The following is a 20636-nucleotide window of genomic DNA, read 5'->3' as shown; positions in this document are numbered from 1 at the left end:
AGGGCTAGCAGTCTAAAGATTGCTGCCTCACTCATCTCTTGAAAATGTATTTCCTTGTTCTCCCATCAGTTTCATGTTACATTATACTAGAATCCTTCCAGCGAATAACCTTTACAGGTATATCTTTCAATATCTGTGTCAATTCATTGTGTTTTATTACCAGTGTATGCTTTTAAGAGACTGACCTCCAGATTTTGGCCAAAAAATTATTTGTCTTTCATATTGAACATTAGAATATGAGTTTTTGTTCCTAAACATTGTTTTAAAAATGCCATATCAAGAAAAAAAGATGACCACGTCTGGACCGCTGCTGCAATAAAGAAGTTTTCCACTGTCGCCACCAATAGGCTGTTGAGGATTTAGTGTTCAGTGTGGCTTAACTATACATATTTATAATCGAGGCAGTTTACTCTGAGTAAAATGTTACAAACTAATTCTCATGTGTTTGCATGACATATACATGTAGTTTGTCAGTAATTAAGTTTCAAAGCATTCTTAAGAAATATAACATTAATTTCAAGATATGGAACAAAAAAATAATTTTCTTTGTTGTCGAACGATCTGGAGGCCAGTGCCTTTAAAGTCTCTGTTAAGGATACATCAATCAGATATCCCTTTAAACAGTCAAGTTTTTTAATTCTATTTGTTTGCAAGTGTTTTATCACCATGTAATTGTAAACATTGACATTATGCCAGTATTGTGAAGTTTGATAGTGTGTGCAGCTGGTACTGACTGGCAAACAGTATACAGCAAGTTAATATTAAAACCCCTGATTTCATTTCTCAGCAGTAGCACAGATACATGTTTTGGCATTACCCTAATTCAAATCACCATACTATAACCCCAGATCAGTTTTACTGTTAAACAGCATATTTCAGGTGGTTATTTTAATACATAAAGAAATCTTACACGTTTTTGTTGCACATATGTAATCTTGATCTGATAACTAATTGTTTCTGTTTTAGGTATCACTGAACATGATGACTGGTGGAGACAGGCATGATGATCACTCCGGTCAAGTCAACCCAGAACTTCATGAGATCAGTCAAATGGTCAAATGTAGAATGCAAAGTATTGGCCAGCCACTAGATGACTATGGTAAGCTTATCATTACAATAATACTTTGATTGTTAGAGGTCACAAGGGAATGAATAAAATGCTTGCCATGTCCAGGGTTTCCATCTGTCCAAATATTGAAGATATTAGGAAAAAAATTGGAGACCACATCAGTTGCTCAAGTGAGCCAATGTGCTAGAGCCATTGAATTGCTCAAGCAAGCCAATGTGCTAGAGCCATTGAATTGTTCAAGCAAGCCAATGTGCTAGAGCCATTGAATTGCTCAAGAGAGTCAATGTGATAGAACCATTGCATTGCTCAGGCGAGCCAATGAATTGCCCAAGAGAGCCAATGTGCTAGAGCCATTGAATTGCTCAAGCAAGCCAATGTGCTAGAGCCATTGAATTGCTCAAGCAAGCCAATGTGCTAGAGCCATTGAATTGCTCAAGAGAGTCAATGTGATAGAACCATTGCATTGCTCAGGCGAGCCAATGAATATTCCCAAGAGAGCCAATGTGCTAGAGCCATTAAATTGCTCAAGTGAGCCAATGAATTGCTCAAGAGAGCCAATGTGCTAAAGCCATTGAATTGCTGAAGTGGGCACTTATACTAGAACCATGGATGCTTGAGTTAGTGGTGTTTCACTGTAAATCTTGCCTTTGTACATGCTTGATTTGAGGCTATGTTTATATCAGACCATTGTTTATAGTTCATTACTGAATTTGAACAGAAGTGCATTATGATTGAAGAGATTCAAAATGGTAAAATAATTTTGTAAATTGATAAGCAGTAACAAGTGATAATTGTATTTAAATAATACCAGGCGATATTAAATTTTCTCTCTTGAAATCTTTCAGAAATCACAGGTAAGGGCTGAAACTATCAAGAAAAAACTTAACCCAGCTTGCTTAATTTACAAATCTTAGAGCCATACATGTTAACTTTCTTAGCTTACTGTGCTGTTAAGACTTAGGATAAGTTACATCCTGTATAGGAGAGTTGTTTAGTCTATGGTGGGGCCTCAGTGGCAGAGTGGTTAAGGTCACTGATTTCAAATAACTTAACCACTCACAGCTAATAGTTTGAAACCTTGCTTGGCGTGTAGAATTGTATCATGGGAGGAAGTAATCCAGGTGACTTATGTAAGGTGGGAGGTTCTAAACAGATGCCTGCCTCTGCCTGAAGTAAGGCAAGAAAGGGTACCTGGGATCTTCCTATACCATTAAAAGCTGGAAAGTTACCATATGACCTATTATTGTGTTAAAGTAATGTTAAACCAAACAAAAACAGAGAACAAAATTGTCATTAGTAGTAGATATTTTGTTTGACGGATGTCTTTAATAGAATGCAGTTAGTCCAGTCAAACTGACCAGGTGTTCAGGTATATTACCTGAAAGAAATTATGTAGGCATGTTTCCTGGAATAATTGGAATTTGTATGGACATTTTGAAATAAAACCTTGTTCAGACAGAACAGTTAAAAGTTATGTTTGCAGGGCAGTCAAAACATATTTCCAGTCCAATTATGGATAGTGACAGGATAGTCACAACATTATGTCCAATTCAGATATGGATGGTCATATTATAGTCACCACATATGTCAGATCCAGTTATGGATGGTTATATAATAGACAAAGCATGTGTCCATTCTAGAAATGTATAGTCTTAAGACAACCAGATTACAGTAATTTTATATGTTCAAATTGAACTTGGTATGAGTGGCTTTGAGGTTTAACAAACATGGACTGTTAATTGAACGTAACAACCTCATTTAATATTACACATTATTATGTCATAACAATATAAATATGAAAACAAATTAAATCCAGTCCTCATCTGTTTGATGTTTTTCTTCTGTTTTATCAAACTTCCTTTTCTAGTGGACCCGCCTTATCCTGCCTTGCAGCTCAAAAAAGTTTGTTCCAAACCTAAAAATCATGGTATACCATTAATTATAACTCACTATTAGCACCAAGAAGTGCGTATTTTTATGCCCCCGAAGGGAGGCATATTAGTTTTCAACTGTCCCTCCGTTCTTTAGTTCTTTCGTTCGTTTGTCACAGCGTTAACTTTTTGCATGAAGGCACTTTACTCGTGAACCACTGCACCCATGACTTTCAAACTTCACGTGCTGATAGTACTTATTGAGTACACGACCCCTACTGACTTTGGGGTCACCAGGTCAAAGGTCAAGGTCACAGGGGCCAATGTTAACTTTTTGTATGAAGGCACTTTACTCGCAAACCACTGCACCCAAGACCTTCAAACTTCACATGCTGATAGTACTTATTGAGTACACAACCCCTACTGACTTTGAGGTCACCAGGTCAAAGGTCAAGGTCACAGGGGCCAATGTTAACTTTTTGCATGAAGGCACTTTACTCGCGAACCACTGCACCCAAGACCTTCAAACTTCACATGCTGATAGTACTTATTGAGTACACGGCCCTTATTGACTTTGGGGTCACCAGGTCAAAGGTCAAGGTACTGCGGGGGCATTTGTCACCATTAGTGGCAGCTCTTGTTTATAAAACATTTTAAGATTTGTATGAACTGATAACAGTTGAAACTGTCCAAGCATCTTCTGAATTAAAAGACTTTGTGTCTTAAATGACCCTGTTTCCTGTATAGATTAAACAACTTCCTGTCTGAGCATTGATTATAACACACTATTAACACTTAAAAATGCTAAAATTTTATCAGTTTAAGATTTCTAGGAACTGACTACAGAAAGTGTTTAGTTGAATTTCTCTAAATTTGAATTGAAAACCAATATTATAATAGATGTTTTTATTTAAATTTCTTTTGCTTCATGTAAATTAATTAAAGGAAGATTTGAGTGAAAATAAGTGATTAGAAAATTACATAATGTGTCTGGATGTAACAGTTCTCTGCTAGATGAAGCTTCCTCTGTATATTATGTAACATGATATGAGATGTTATCTATAATATGAGCCGTGTCATGAGAAAACCAACATAGTGGGTTTGCGACCAGCATGGATCCAGACCAGCCTGCGCATCCGCGCAGTCTGGTCAGGCTCCATGCTGTTCGCTTTTAAGGCCTACTGGAATTGGAGAAACTGTTAGCGAACAGCATGGATCCTGACCAGACTGCGCGGATGCGCAGGCTGGTCTGGATCCTTGCTGGTCGCAAACCCACTATGTTGGTTTTCTCATGGCACGGCTCAAATATTTTCAGATGAAAAGAATGAAAAGAAAGATACTATATCTTATGTTGTCATCAACCCAGGATACGACTTGCAACTCAAACTGGGAGATGTTGTGTAAGTCACTAATTGAATTCCAAAAACTGAACCAGTGTCAGAATCCTATATTGTCATTTGTAAAATCCAAGTGATTACCAGATTTCTGCTTTGTAATTTTGGACTTACTACCATAATCTTCCAGTTTCTAAATATAAAATTATCAAATAGATTATGTTTGATTTCTTCTGGAGCTATCTGGTTAACGCAGACAGTTTGACAGATTCCATGTATAAAGTCATCCATTTGGCTTTCTTTGTTTATGGAATGTGAGTATTAGCAATAGAGAACATTAACACATATATATTATGTATCATGGTTAAGCTAAAATTTTAATGCATACAAAGTTTAACAGAAATACTATTGAATAGAACCAGCATGAAACCAAACATGAAAAAAATGAGACAAATGTCATTGAAACTGTTTAGTTTACTTTAGAGTATACTTTGAAACATAGCAGATAGCTCGGGAAAGAGTTTCTGAAAAAGCTTATTAGCTTACTACTCGATCCCTTGCTTTTGTAACATTTATTGTAATCACATGCTATTTGTTAAATAAAATATTGTTTAAACCAAACATAGCAGAGTGACCAACTTATTCCAGCAAATTACAGTTTAAGTTTACTTTAGAGTATGCTTGCAAATGTAGCAGAGTGATCAATATTATTCCAGTAAGTTGATTGGTTATATACGTTACCTTTTCAATATTTCAGTTACTTAATTAGACCGAGTTCTTTGTCACCCAAACCTTCTCCTTTGATTGATGAAAGGAAACAGATGCAGCATCATATGAATGGGGTAAGTTATAGTGAAATTTCTGTTAACATTTATCCTGCTGGCAGCAAGTGGTTTTGCCTTTGCAGCCAGTGTAGACCAAGATCAGCCTGCACATCCGTGGTCTGCACTGTTTGCTATGTGTCGATAAATTTTCAGTGAACACCCCTTTGAATAATAAATGGTAAATCCCAAATCAAATGATGGATCAGTCCATTTTAGAAATTTAGCGGGATAGAGATTAAGCAGCCTGCCAGAGGAGCAACAATCTGGCTGCTTAAGGCAGGTGACTTCTTAAGACAAGTTGAAGATAGAAACCAAAAGTAGGTTGGCAAGTTAGCTGACTGGCTGCTTAATACAGGTGGCCACTAACAGGTTCAGGAGTAGTTTGTACTCATTCTTGATATATAAGTAAACAGCTTATACTTTAAATTTATTTTAGGATGGTAAATGGTAAGTATAACCATACACGTTGTCAAAAGGATGTGAAGGTTGGTTTGATATTGTTTATCCATTCAGCAACATTCTCACTCATCAGATGTTCGACATGGTACCCCAGACAAACTACCAGGGAACCATGTTAACATCTTGTATGCGAGAACATTCAGCAATGACAACTGGATCAGATCCAGCAGGGGTCAGGTATTCTTTTCATTATGCCCCCCTTCGAAGAAGGAGGGGTATATTGTTTTGCAGATGTCGGTCGGTCGGTCGGAATGTAGACCAATCCGTTTCCAGATGATAACTCAAGAACGCTTGGGCCTAGGATCATGAAAGTTGATAGGGAGGTTGGCCATCACCAGCAGATGACCCCTATTGATTTTGAGGTCTGTATGTCAAAGGTCAAGGTCACAGTGACCCTGAATAGTAAAATGGTTTCCGGATGATAATTCAAGAACACTTGGGCCTAGGATCATGAAAGTTGATAGGGAGGTTGATCATCACCAGCAGATGACCCCTATTGATTTTGAGGTCAGTATGTCAAAGGTCAAGGTCACAGTGACCCTGAAGAGAAAAACAGTTTCCGGATGATAACTCAAGAACACTTGGGCCTAGGATCATGAAAGTTGATAGGGAGGTTGGTCATGACCAGCAGATGACCCCTATTGACCAGGAACAGTAAAATGGTTTCCAGGCAATAACTCTAGAACGCTTGGGCCTAGTGTCAGGAAAATTGATAGTTAGGTTGGCCATGACCAGCAGATGACCCCTACTGGTTTTGAGGTCATTAGGTCAAAGGTCATGGTCACATTGGCCAGGAACAGTTAAAACGGTTTCTGATCTTGTCCAAAACCATAGGGCCTAGGGCTTTGATATTTGGTATGTAGTAAAATCTAGTGGTCCTCTACCAAGATTGTTCAGATTATTTCCCTGGGGTCAAATATGGTGCCACCCTGGGGGTCACATGGTTCATATAGACTTATATAGGAAAAAACTTTGAAAAATGTCTTGTCCAAAACCACAGGGCCTAGGGCTTTGATATTTTGTATATGACATCATCTAGTGGTCCTCTACTAAGATTGTTCAAATTATTCCCCTAGGGTCAAATATAGCTCCGCCCTGGGGGTCACATGGTTTACATAGACTTATATAGGGAAAAACTTTGAAAATCTTCTTGTCCAAACCACAAAGACTATGGCTTTGATATTTTGTAATGTAGCATCATTTAGTGGTTCTCTACCAAGTTTGTTCAAATTATCCCTCTAGGGTCAAATATGGCCCTGACCCAGGGGTCATATGGTTCATATAGACTTATATAGGGAAAAACTTGGAACTTTCATGTCCATAACTTACATCATTCAAATTTGGACCACATGTATAGTTTTGAGTGGCAAGATGAACCTTGACATGAGTTGACCTTGATCTTGACCTAGTGACCTACTTTCACATTTCTGTAGCTACAGCCTTCAAATTTGGACCACATGCATAGGTTTGTGTACCGAAAAAACTTTGACCTTGTTATTGACCTAGTGACCTACTTCCACATTTTTGAAGGTACAGGCTTCAAATTTGGACCACATGCATAGTTTTTTGTTATAAATTAAATTTGACCTTGCTTTTGACCTAGTGACCTACTTTCACATTTCTCAAGCTCCATCCTTCAAATTTGAACCACAAGCATAGTTTTGTGTACTGAAATGAACTTTGATCTTGAGATTGACCTAGTGACCTACTTTCACATTTCTGAAGGTACAGGCTTCAAATTTTGACTGCTTGCATAGTTCTGTGTTCCGAAATAAAATTTGACCTTGATTTTGACCTAGTGACCTACTTTCACATTTCTGAAGCTACATGCTTCAAATTTGGACTGCATGCGTAGTTTTGTGTTCTGAATTGAAATTTGACATTGATTTTTACCTATTACCTACTTTCACATTTCTCAAGCTACAGCCTTCAAATTTGAAGCACATGCATAACTTCTGTCTACCGAAATGAACTTTGACCTTGAAATTGATCTAGTGACCTGCTTTTACATTTCTCAAGCCACAGCTTTCAAATTTGGACCACATACACATTGTTTTGTACCAAAATGAAATTTAACATTTGTTTTGACCTTGAGCTAGTCTTGAAATTTGGAACATTCAAAAATGGCTTAGTGGATGGCGCCAATATCAGTCTGTAATCTCTTGTTAGGTTAATAGATTAAAGGTCAAGGTCAGATTAAACCAGAATGGTAGAACTTTTGTTTACAGTGAGCATATAATTTCTGTTCCTTGTGCAATTACTGAATGCGTCGAGGGGGGCATTTCATGTTCGACGAGCTCTTGTTCAACACCTGTGTTTTTGTTTCCTGTTTAGCAGACTTGTAAGAGATTCAACAGTTCTTCAACATGAAACTGTAATAATCAAGTTTATATTGATGTTTTGGTTAAAAAAACAACAAAGTCATCAGTAACTGATGATGGCTGTTTAAAAATCAAAAATGCTGGCTACATGGTATGTTTTGTAAATTGCAGAAGAGGGAGGAGCCAACAGGGGCAGACAATGCTGAGATTCAGGCAGCTGATACTGTTGTTAAAACTAAAGGGAGAATTGTCAAAGATGGCAATAACAGGGTAAGGTATTAAACTTAGAAATGGAGCAGATCTGTTATTGTAACTTACACAGTTAGTACCCATTTTCACTCTTCGCTTTTAATAATGATGCAATAGAGTGGTACTTCTGAATCCTAGACGAGGACAGATCTGACTGTTTAGGAGAGAGTTCTGGTCTGCAGTTATGTAAACAGTTATGGAGCAGATGACTGAACAGATAATGGAAGAGCTGTAAGATCCCCTTTATTAAGTGGGAAACAATAAAACTAACATGAGTTTATGATTATTCCTCATGTTTGTATAAACAGGAATTGAGATTTAAGATTGTTCAACGTGTGTTCAGTTTGACTTAGTTTCACTGGAGAGATGAGAAGATTTTATGGTAGTGGACCCATAATGACAATTGGCAAATTACATTTTGTGTGTATGTGATTTCGACACGCTTTCTTTTACAGAAAGTTTTGTATGCGTTCAACCATATTAACGTACGCATTCAGCTGTATTAACATACACATTCAGCTTTTTCATGTATGTGTTCAGTTGTATTAACGTACGTGTTCAGCTGTATTAACGTACACATTCAACTGTATTAACAGGGTTCTCGCCAGGCTATTATCGCCTGTCGCGTGCGACATGCCTTCAGACTTTGAGTTGTATATTCGACATCCCTTATTTCCCCCGTCATCCCTTAATTGCCGAAGGGACATGTCATAAAATCATCCCAATAAACACCCCGATTAATTCGATAGTGTATTCGAAAAGCTTCCACGTGCTACCCGATAGTTTAGGTAAAGCGATGCCAGTTAAGATAACCGATAAACCAATGACAGCTTCCTATATGTGGAACGTGTGACGTAAATTTCATCGTAGCTCCGCCTTTAAATCCTTTGACAGGCGGCATCTTGTGATGTGTACATGAAAGTGACTGTTTTCGCAAGTTTTAAGATTATACATGTCGTTAGATATAATGACAGATGATTCAACAATTATCATCCGAATGTTTTTCGCAATCAAGGAAAGACAATGTAAGGAATTAAGTCAAAAATTGTGCATCACGGTAAAATGCTTTTGAGCAATTATCACCGTAATACTAATGTTTTTCACATGTATGAAATGTGTTTTCTCGGGCAGAATATCGAAAAGACAATGCAAGAATTAATGTTTTCTGTCGTCACTTTCAAAATAGAACTTGTAGAGAAAAGTTTGAAATACCCTCCGTGCATTATTTCAACACGAATGGACACTTTGGTAGAACCACCTTCCGTAAGCCAGCTGGATGGCTTCCTCACATGAAGAACCTCACATGAAGAATTCAACGCCCCGAGTAAGGCTCGAACCCATATCGATGAGGGGCAAGTGATTTGAAGCCAGCGACCTTAACCACTGGGCCACGGAGGCCCCGGTCACAATATCAGAATCCCTCCCAGCCACGCCAAATGGCCATTGATCCAAAATGGAAACCAGCGTTTCCCTGGATGACAGTCTCAGATTGTGTTGTTTTACATGTATGTACAACAAACAGTTGACATTTTCAAAAACTTAAAATGGATAAGTTTTCAGCAAATAAACTCCGCAGAAATAGAAGACATAAACTTTAAAATACAAATAGATCTGTGTGCAGTGCTAAAATTGTGTTGTTTTATGTACAATAAATAGTAAATGAACATTTTTAGCAACTTAAAATTGATGAACTTTTAATTGTCATTCAGCAAATAACTACATAGGATTTTTATGACCTAACATCTTTTCTTGTTGTACAAGTAAATGATGCTTATTAATCACTGAAAATACCACAATGTTTTTCACTCTGAAATGCACCAGAATGCACCAAAATGAGTTGTAGTAACACAAAATTTTCTGGGGTGACCCCCATACCCCCCATGCAGGAGGGGACACCCCTCCCGCACCCACCCCTTTGCTTGTCAAAAAATATCCTGCATCATGCCTTCAGAAAATCCTGGCTAGAACCCTGATTAATGTACATGTTTAGCTAAATAAACGTACATGTTCACGCATTTAGCTGTATTATTATACGTGTTCACACATTCAGCTGTATTAATGTACGTGTTAACGCATTCAGCTGTATTAATGTAAGTGTTCATGCATTCAGCTGTATTAACCTACGCATTCAACTGTATTAAAGTACACATTCAGCTGTATTAACATACTTGTTTAGCTGTATTGACATACATGTTTAGCTGTATTTTTATATGTGTTCACACATTCAGCTGTATTAATGTACATGTTCACACATTCAGCTGTATTAACGTATGTGTTCATGCATTCAGCTGTATTTAACATCTGAAAAAGGCTGAATTGTCTTACAAAAGTACGTTATCGTACAGAATTACTGACCGTCATTGCAATTCCATTACATTAATTACAATAAGGTCTTCCTTTAAAATGCACAGATTCATTTGTATGCAACATTGATCCATTTTAAAAGTTTAAGCGCGATGCTCTGAACTTGGCATGGTGGACACGTATCCTGAAGAAATCACTTTTATTACACATATGTCTGAATTCTGTATTTTAGCTTTTATGGTACATTTTAAATGTTATGGTTCATTTCAGATTCCAATAATATATATGGATGATAGTGAGACTGAAGATGAAATGACAGAAAATGATAAAACAACCAGCGAAAACACAGAAAGAAACAAAAATATTCCGACCTTTGACCTCATGACTGATGATGATGAGCAGGAAGATGTGAGTAAACATATTAGCAGATCTGACAGCCTCGAACCCCCAGTTATAGCTGTTAAAGGGACAGTGGTATGAAACTTTGTTGACCATTTATGATGAACAGTTAAAGGTGAAATAGAAATGTTGGTGCGAAGCACTATGAAATGCTCATGAAACAGTTGAAGCTTTGAGAGGGAGAGTTTTTGTTGAGGGAGGATAACCACTGATGAGATCAGTCACTACTGTTTGTTTAATGGTACCGGTAGCTTGAAGCATTAATTATAGGCTTTAAATCTTCAAGAAGGGCCTCCAGAGCTCAGTGGTGAAATAAATAAACAAATAAATGTGTAAATTATTGTGTTACTTCCAGGATAGTTTTTTTATTTATTTGAGTGCATTTTAAGAACTGTTGAAGCATATTGTGTTAAAGAAGTTAGGTTAAGTTGTTTTTTGACATTCTAAATCTGTGTAAAGTACAATCCCTGTGGGGAAATTTTACTAAAAACATACCTGTGATATTTTGATATTTTATTTAAAGATTTAATATTAGATTACCAGATTTGCTTGTAGATTGAACTCTGAATTTAGATACAAATTCTTTGAAACTTGTTTTATTTTAGAAAAATTAAATATGAGAACTTATTAATAATCATCATTTCATCACCTTCATGTATACTGGAAATACTTGTTTGACTTGTGTAGTGAATATTGTCAGTATGTGTAATGTGTATCAAAAATGGTTGTGATTTTTATATTTTAACATGGTCTTTTGTTTATCTATTTTTGTGTGAATTTCAATATTCAACGGCAACTGCATAAGCAGGAAGATTTGTGATATCATTTTCTATTTAGACAGTCAAGTTTCCTGGTTGTTCTGTTTAATAGTATTATATATCGATCATAGTAATATATAAGTTATATTTTACACAATTTGTATTTTTATCTAAAGCTTTAAAGTATAACAAGGTGTCACTATTTTAAATCTATTTATTACAATTTTGATTGAATCAAACTTAATCTGGTTGGACATTTTTTATGTTGTGTAATTTTCAATATGATGCTTTATTTTGCTATTTTAATTGTTGGAAATTTACTTTAAAATTGGTTATGGTCACTGCTTGTTGATGCTGTTTAGAGGTAAATTATGTGATGTGGCAATGTTTTAGTGATTTTCTTTGTTATGGGAGATTTTTGCAAAATTAAGACGCCAATTGAAAAATTAATTTTTGTGTAGCTGCTAGCACATACAACAATTCCATAGATTTGGATATAAGTGTATTACACAGTTATGTCTCCCACCACACAGTGGTGTGGGAGACATATTGGTTTACTCCTGTCTGTGTGTGTGTTTGTCTGTATGTCAGTCTGTCTGTCACAAAGCTTGTCCGCACTCTTAAGTCGAACATTTCTCATCCGATCTTCACCAAACTTGAACAAAACGTGTTTGCCAATAAGTCCTTGGCCAATTTCGATAACTAGCCGAATCGGCCCAGGCACTTCGGAATTATGGCCCTTGAAACTTGTTTTTTGATAATCAAAGCACTCAAAGTCTGATAAGGCAGTTGAGGTCTTGGTGCATGGTTGACTCATATACTACTATTCAGATGATAAGGCAGTTGTGGGAGACATACGCTTTTCTCAAAAGCAGCTCTAGTTTATATATAACCCGCTTCACGGTTGGCAGCTTGTGGGCTTAAATAATAAAAACTAACGATCAACTAACCAAACATTTAATAGAAATGAACAATAAAATTTAACAAAGATAAATTATGAAATCAAACTTAAATCCTTTTTAATTACTGGTATCAAAATTGTATGTTTAACCAATATTTCCACACTCAAAAAGTCTTCTATGAGAAATTGCAAAAAATGTTAATTTTGCTGAAAAGCAAGATGTTCTGATAATCATGAATTCTCAGAAAAGCCTTTGGTAGCACTAGTATTAACTCTTACCCTGCCAAATTTCTATAATGAATTGTCCATCTTTCAATTTGGACAGTACCATAACTGTTAAAAGGGGTGCTTACCAAAAAGATATACTGACTGAATAGCAAACAGTGCAGATCTTGATCAGACTGCACAGATGTGCAGGCTGATCATGATCTACACTGGTCGCAAAGACAGAATCAATCATGTCCAGCATGATATGGGTTAATTTAATCTGGCTTAACTTTTAGAAGCTTTAAAATACATTTTACATATTTGCTATTTTATTGAAATACCATAGGCTAGTTGTTATTGTTTTGAATTGAGTATATTTATGGTTAAAGTTTGTCAATAAGTATTGTACAGATTCTGTTATATTTGTAAATGATTTCTTAAATTTTTTATTGATAATGGGTGCATCATCTATTGCATATCTGTTTAAATACCACGTTTTAGTACCTTCATACCTTTATTTTCCCTTTAAGACATTTTTAGCGGGACTGTTTGAAGAACAGGTAGAGGTGTTACACTCACCATTGTGTTGGCAGCAGTGTCCTGTCTTGATTAAGATTTTGTTGGTAACGTGGTTTCTCAGTAACCACTTGCAGAAATGGATTCAAACTTCACACACTTGTTTACTTGGACGATTGGTCTGAGATCCAATTTGCACTTTTGAAAATCAATGCCCTTTTTTTTCATATCTTATATTTTATATCTTCAGTGGAAAGGGCTTTCAAATAGTGGAGCATTGCTGTCCTGAGACAGCTCTTGTTTAATTAATCTTTACCCTGCTAAATTTCTAAAATGGACTGGTCCATCATCCAATTTGGGCAATACCATTTAAAATTCGAAGGGGTGTTGACTGACTGAATAGCAAACATTGCAGACCATGATCAGCCTGCACAGATGTACAGGCTTATCTTGGTCTACACTGGTGGTGAAGACAGAATCACTTGCCGCCAGCAGGCTTAAGGTTAACAGCCATTTGTTTGGAAACACACATAAATAATGTTCATTCCAAAATGAGACTGTTGTTTTCTCTATGAAAGCTCCCAAGTAGGGAGGGCAGATATTATACTGAGCATTTATTACATTTCACCCGACTTTTCCATTTTGTCAAATACCTATAAGAAGCCATTCCTGTTGTGTTCATTTTGCTCAAGTTATTGTAAAAAATAATTTTGTTTTATAATACTTTATATTTTGTAATAATTGTTCCATATTTATATCCACAAGTTGTAATATTTTTGTACATATTTGCTCATGATTGGGTAAACAATCATTTACATAATATTTGAAGTCACTTATTGTTGGAAAAAGTTCTCATAACATTTCATGTAAGATAATAACAGTGTTCCTAAGTCAGCTTTGTACAGTACTGGTATAGGTGAATGGTATGGCATCCCTTTTCCTGCCTCAGTGTTTTTTTTACTTAACCTTTACCCTGCTAAATTTCTAAAATAGACTGGTCCATCATTCAATTTGGGCAGTACCTCATATTATTCAAAGGGATGTTCACTGAAAATTTACTGACTGAATAGCAAACAGTGCGGACCATGATCAGGCTGCATGGACATGCAGGCTGAACTTGGTCTACATTGGTCACAAAGGCAAAATAACTTGATGCCAGCAGGCTAAAGTTTAAACATCTTCATCTCTGAAAGTACTTATCAAAATTTCACCAAACTTGGTTTGTAGCATCTTAGAATGAACCTTTCTCAAGTTATGTGTAGGATTTTGATTTGATTACTAGTATTAGGGGCCGCCTAAGCTAAAAGTAGAAAAACTTAGAACAACTTCTCATGAACCATGTTATAGATCCTCATTTTAGGGTCTGCTAGGGCTAAATGATTAAATAACTTGTCATAAACTACGGTCTGCTAGGGCTAAATGATTAAATAACTTCTCATGAACTACATGACAGACCTTCACCATACCTGGTCGGTAGCATCCTTGTAAGGAACTTTCTCAGATTTATTCAAATGGGTGTTCTTTGCCACTTTTGGGGGCTGCCAGAGCTAAATAGAAAAAACAACTTGAAATTGACTTCTTCACTGGAACCACATATTGGATATTTACCAAACTTGGTATGTAGCTTCCTTTTATAGACTTCTCAAGTGTGTTCGTGGCTGCCAAAGCTGAAAATAAAAAAACAAAAAAACTTCTCATGGCCCAAATGATTTATCTTCATCATCATTGTCTTTAGCACTCTTCTGTGAACCTTTCTGAAATTTGTTCAATGATTATGCTTGGTTCCTTTTAGGGTCTGCCAGAGCTGAAAATAAAAAAAGTCCTTGAACATCTTGTGAACAACTTGCTTCATCGCCACTTAAGTTTGTCTGTAGCGTCTGTGTTTGAACCTCCCATTTGGTTCCCCTTAGGTCATTTTAAAGGCAGCCAAAGCCAAATCCAGAAAATTTATATTAGGTGACTGACAAAAAATCTTATCTTCTGTTCTCAGTGTACCAGGCTGATACAAAAGTTGTTTGGTTATAGAAAGAACTTGATTATTGCCTAAATGGTAAAGCATAAAGCACTGTTCTTATTCACCATTCATGTTTGATACATTTCCATATAATGATGTCACATTTTTCATTGGTGTATCAACATTTTGTGAATTTATTTTGTTAATGCTAAAACTTGTAATAAGTAAAATGTTGAAGTGCACATAAGAGGCATATACATGTAATGTTTGAAATTTGTGTATTTTTGTGAATTGTAAAAAAAAATGTTAATGTTGATCTTTCAAGCTTAAAAGATTTTTCTTAAATATAGCAACAGTTTAATATGTCTGTATAAAGTCACTGTTATTATAAATGGGGAATCTTTGGCAGTTTGTGTATAGATATGAAATCTCTATACTGGTACTGATGATAAACCCGGACAGATGATAAAGTCGACCACCTTGGAAATATTTGATTGCAATCGGTTATTTATAAAATTGAACACGCCATCTAACAGTTTCCATTTACAACACCAACTGGTGTAAATAAAAACAAAATTGGTAAATATTCTGTATAAATAAATGACTTACATTTATCTGTATAAAAAATATTTATCCAAAATTACTGGGGATGAGCCTGTTTTTTTGCGCATGCTCACTGTCGCCACATGAAGGCCTGACATTGGGTCACTTTTCATTACTTGATCAGGAATGACGGTTGCAGCGTTTTGGGGAAAGTTTCAATATAATACTACGAAGAAAATTTTGTAAGTGACAAAGTGTTCGAATTTATCATCAGTCAACCTGCTTACAGTCCCCATTTTACAAACCCCTTTCAGGGCCTCACTTCATGTGAGTTTGCTAACTAAATATAAATTTGAATTATGTAAAGTTTTCAGCAGATGTTAAGCTTTATTTTGATACTGACCATTGATTACAATTTGCAGAAATAAAAAAGTTACAGGTAAAAAACCTCATTTTCTGTTCGGGTTTATCATCAGTACCAGTACACACAACTGGGAACAAATTGAATAAAAGGAAGATAGATTTGCTACTCATGATTGTTCGCTCTATGATACTATTTGTTTTAGATTATTCGCTTAAACAATAAATTATTAAAATACCCTCAGTACCTTTAATAAAATATCAGAATACTTAAATGAACTGTGTCATTAAGGGCATACCATTTTTTTGCAGATTAAATATTTATACTAGTACTTAGTTGTTGACATTTTGTGTAATCAAATGCGCAACTTCTTTATATAAAATAAAATGAAAACTATGTGGGCATGTCAAGGATTTTGTTACAGAACACAACTTGTACTGAACAGATTGTTTCATCTTTAATAATGCATAGAAAATTAATCTGTTAGGAAGGCATTTGAGTATTACTAGCATGTTGTTATATTTTCTTGTCCTTTGGGTTTGTGGAATACATTCAGTTTTAGTAAGTGCTCTGTGGCATGAGTAGTATTGCATATTTCATTACCTCTTATGAATAAGACTCATTCAAACCAGTCTGATATTATTTCTTCTGTTCTGGAGGATCTTCTTACAAATTTTATTTGATTCTTTTGTATCCTACTGTAAAAGCACATATTTCCGCTTGGTCAAAATTTCGCGGTTTAATATTCGCGAAATTGTAAAAATGGTATCCTACTTGAATTTGAATTATACTAATGGTGAAAATTTACGCAAGGATTAATTTTCACAGGATAAAGGGCCTCGCAAATATAGCGAAAATTAAACCCTCGCGAATATTTCTGCTTTTACAGTATGACTTTTATGATAAGAATTCTACTCAAATGTTTATTTTGTTGCCTCAGGATGAAACTGTAGCAATTGTTCCTAATTTATAAACAATTGATTCTCATTAACTGTGTGATGTGGTAGTGCAATAGTTAAACATTTTACACTTTTACCTCATTTTTGTTTGTTTCATAACTCTGTGATGTTTCAATTATTGTTAAAGTGTTGGTTGACCTACTCATAAACTTGAAAGAGTTTGTAGATTGCATATCTTTGGTATAGATCTTTGTTATTAAGTATGTTCAGTTTTCGATGTAAACCCTTACCCTGCTAAATTTCTATAATGAACTTGTCCATCTTCCAATTTGGACAGTACCATTAACTGTTAAAAGGGGTGCTTATCAAAAAGATACTGACTGAATAGCAAACAGTGCAGATCATGATCAGACTGCATGGAAGTGCAGGCTGATCATGATCTACACTGGTCGCAAAGGCAGAATCAGTCGTGTCCAGCATGATAAGTGTTAAGCAATCGATCAAGAGTGCCATGATTCTGCGAGTATAAGACGCACATTTTTTACTTGTCCTCTAAAATCTGATTGGTTTTTCCTGAACACAATTTTGAAGTTCCCAAGATGTCCAGGTTGTATTTTGTGAATGGCCTATTAACCTTTTATGTTTTTACATCGTTAAGAAACACAATTTTCATCAGGTAGGGGAACAAATAGTTTAAGTCATTTTGAGAACACTGTCTTTTTAAGTAGACCTGGAATTCAGCTGCCAGATTTCATCTAATTTTGTTTGGGATTGGGGAGGATATTGTAGGTTTTTGAATACTGTGTTTCTACTGATTCTCTGGTCCATTTGGTTTATTAACTATATAAGAAATGCAATGAAGTCACTACTAGTGATTAAGTTAAAGAGAAGGGAGTGTTAGCTTTTATATACAAATGGTATGCTACATTACCTACAACCCTTTAAATTAACTCTTTTAGATTTTTCAGTGACATTTTTCTAAACTTAAAATTGTAACACCACCATTTTTATCAAGCATGCACTAGGAACATGCAGATTTCGATAGAATGCTACAAATACAAACTAGATTTCAAAAAATGTATGATGCCATGGAGACAAGGCACAACAGACACACAATGACAGAAGAATTAGGACTCTTTATATTTTGACTATTACCAGTGTCTAGATATTTTTGAAAGGCTGTATGAGCACAGAAAAAATAAGGAATTTTCCATGTGGTTTGTCAACTAGCATTTAGTATTACCTTTCAATTAGGCCATAAAGTTGATAAACTTCTGTCATGTTGTTTGCCGATACTAGCATGTCATCTACAGAGGAATCTGTTATACATGTACTTAAAGCCTGTATTAAGCAGTCAGTCAATGAAGTTACACAGTCTGGCTTCTTAAGGCAGATAGCTGCTTTAGACAAGTGGAAATCAGAACAAAAATTGTCAGGTTGCCAAGGTAGGTGACTGGCCGCAAAAGGCAAGCGGCTGTTTAATACAGGTGACTGGTAAGACAGGTTCAGCTGTATATATAAACAACATTTTATATTGCTTTACAAAATAATCTCTTTTTATATATAAACAATTTAACATTTTTTATATTGCATAAATGTAGGTCTGTGTTTTGTTGTGTTTATTTATATATTTAATGTACGCATTGATTGTACAAATACTAACTGTTATGAAGTTTATGAAACTGAATTGTTTTTGATCGAGTAATAAAAGGTGAAACTTTTTAATAATTTATTTGTTTGTTCTTGTAGTGTAAAAGTTCTCATAATACAGTAACGTAACCATGCAGAGGCCATACACAACTAACTGCTGTAAAGCTACATCAGAATTATATGGTATTATATAGCTTGACTATTCGAAGAATTTTGAGAGCTATTCTACTCACAGGCATTAGCGGCATCGAGGTCACACATTCTTATAGTTTTCCTTATTTTTAATGTGTTTTTGAGTGTTTTCAGGCTTTTCTACGGACTTCCGAAAAAACGTAAAATATGACTCATTTTTGGCTAATACATAGCTGTTTCTTCAAAAGATGAATCAGATATGTGAAATTCATCTAAAAAAATCGATCATTCTTTATAGTTTTCTAGTTGTGTTTTTGGTGTTTTCTGGTTTTTCGGTGTTTTCACGTGTTTCTATCAACCGGAATAACACCTTGGTTAAAGCTATGCATACAAGTTTATTCATATATCTTGGTAACCGTTGTATATGTTGGATTGAAACTTAATACAATTATAAAATGTTTTTGACATCAATAAATATTCAGTGATAGAAATTAATAATATCTAAACATATTCGGAATAAAATGAACGGCGTTCATGGGTTCGCCTGTGCGCTTTATAAGATAAAAGCTGTGTTTGCGGACAATGTTTTGTAAGGCCCACTGACAGGGACATAAACTGATGTATAAATGAGGTAAGAAAGTTCATGTTGTAGTTTTGACTTGGTTTGGGCGCCAATGACCAGAACTTGTACTATACAACTATACTACACGTTGACATATAGGTATATGACCTGGTGAAGATCCGGTTCCTTGGTTAGCCATAGAGGTCAGGGCATGTCATAGAAAGTTGAATAGGTAGCGCTCGAACCGATTACCATATCTGGAATGTTTCGACCTGGATAGAACCCATACGACTGAAAAATTTAAGTAAAGGTCCTCGATACAGCTTGAAAGCAAGACCGGGCATGTGGGGTAGCTTTAGAGATAAGGCATGCAGCTGGTTAAAAGCGTATAAAAACAATATAATAAGTCAAGCTTAGAAGGGGTAAGGTGATTAAACGTGCTGTAAAGTGTCTGAGTTCAGTCTAACGAATCTGCCGCGGGAACAATGTGGAGATTCCATAAATCTTGAGTTTAGCGAGCTCTGTTATTTAGTCAAAATATCTTTTCTATCGAAGAGTCTACAAAACTCTAAAATTAAAGAAAAACAAGGTCTGCCACACTATGATTTTTAATAGTCAATATGCAGTAGACATAAAAACATTAAAGGGACCGACCATTTGATATTCAAGGGGATGGGGGGGGGGGGGGGTTATGTAAAAATAATCTGACTTTGGATTAGCTTGAAAAAATATTCTGTTTTTTTTTTTAACGTACTGAATAGCATTTGCATCCACGTTTAAATATTTAAAACCCTGCTGAAGAAAAGTGAAGGATTGATACGAAAGTATTAACGCTTTATGGTGTAATTTTGACTGATAATTTCAATAGTAAACTGTACTGTATATATAGGCGTAAGAGCTTGGAGCACCATCTTTTGACTGTATACATATTTCCTTCAAATTGGCAAGACGATACTGATAGAGATACCGCGGTAGAAATTTAGATAAAATATACATTGATCCGAATTGGCTAGTTATCGAACTTGACCGATATTTTATAGAGATACACACTTTATTTTAGTTGTGAGAAAAGTTACTCTAGTTATCGAGCGGACACTGTCAATTTAGACCAGTTCAAGGGCCATAACTCTGGAGATTTTGTCCGAAGTGGCTCGTAATAGCATTTTGCCTTGATTTTATTGTAATACATCTTCTGTATTTGTATGGTTGACATCAAAGATTTTTTTCTAGTTTTCGAGAGGACACCATCAATTTTGGCAACTTTGACCAATTCAAGGGCCATACCTCTAGAGATTCTTGTCTAAACTTGGCCTGGATTTTATA

At 35.6% G+C, this 20636-nt stretch overlaps 1 protein-coding gene across 10 annotated transcripts in view; it reads left to right on the top strand.

Annotated features, from left to right (window-relative positions):
* Positions 1 to 20636, top strand: part of LOC123550853 (potassium channel subfamily T member 2-like) — a 295982-nt gene that overhangs the window by 267664 nt on the left and 7682 nt on the right. For 9 of the 10 annotated variants that reach the window (XM_053524976.1, XM_053524977.1, XM_053524982.1 and 6 more), the window contains 5 exons: positions 967 to 1099; positions 4256 to 4340; positions 5032 to 5116; positions 8050 to 8148; positions 10702 to 18697. In XM_053524976.1, the coding sequence (XP_053380951.1) occupies positions 967 to 1099; positions 4256 to 4340; positions 5032 to 5116; positions 8050 to 8148; positions 10702 to 10911 (612 nt within the window). In that variant the 3' untranslated portion in view covers positions 10912 to 18697. Of the gene's footprint in view, positions 1 to 966; positions 1100 to 4255; positions 4341 to 5031; positions 5117 to 8049; positions 8149 to 10701; positions 18698 to 20636 lie in introns of those variants that run through there. The other variant, XR_008367420.1, reaches the window with a different exon arrangement.

Source organism: Mercenaria mercenaria, chromosome 15 (assembly GCF_021730395.1).
Source record: "Mercenaria mercenaria strain notata chromosome 15, MADL_Memer_1, whole genome shotgun sequence".
In the NCBI taxonomy this organism is placed as follows: domain Eukaryota; kingdom Metazoa; phylum Mollusca; class Bivalvia; order Venerida; family Veneridae; genus Mercenaria; species Mercenaria mercenaria.
Note: the sequence above shows the minus strand (reverse complement) of the source record. Positions and strands in the feature narration are given on the sequence as shown.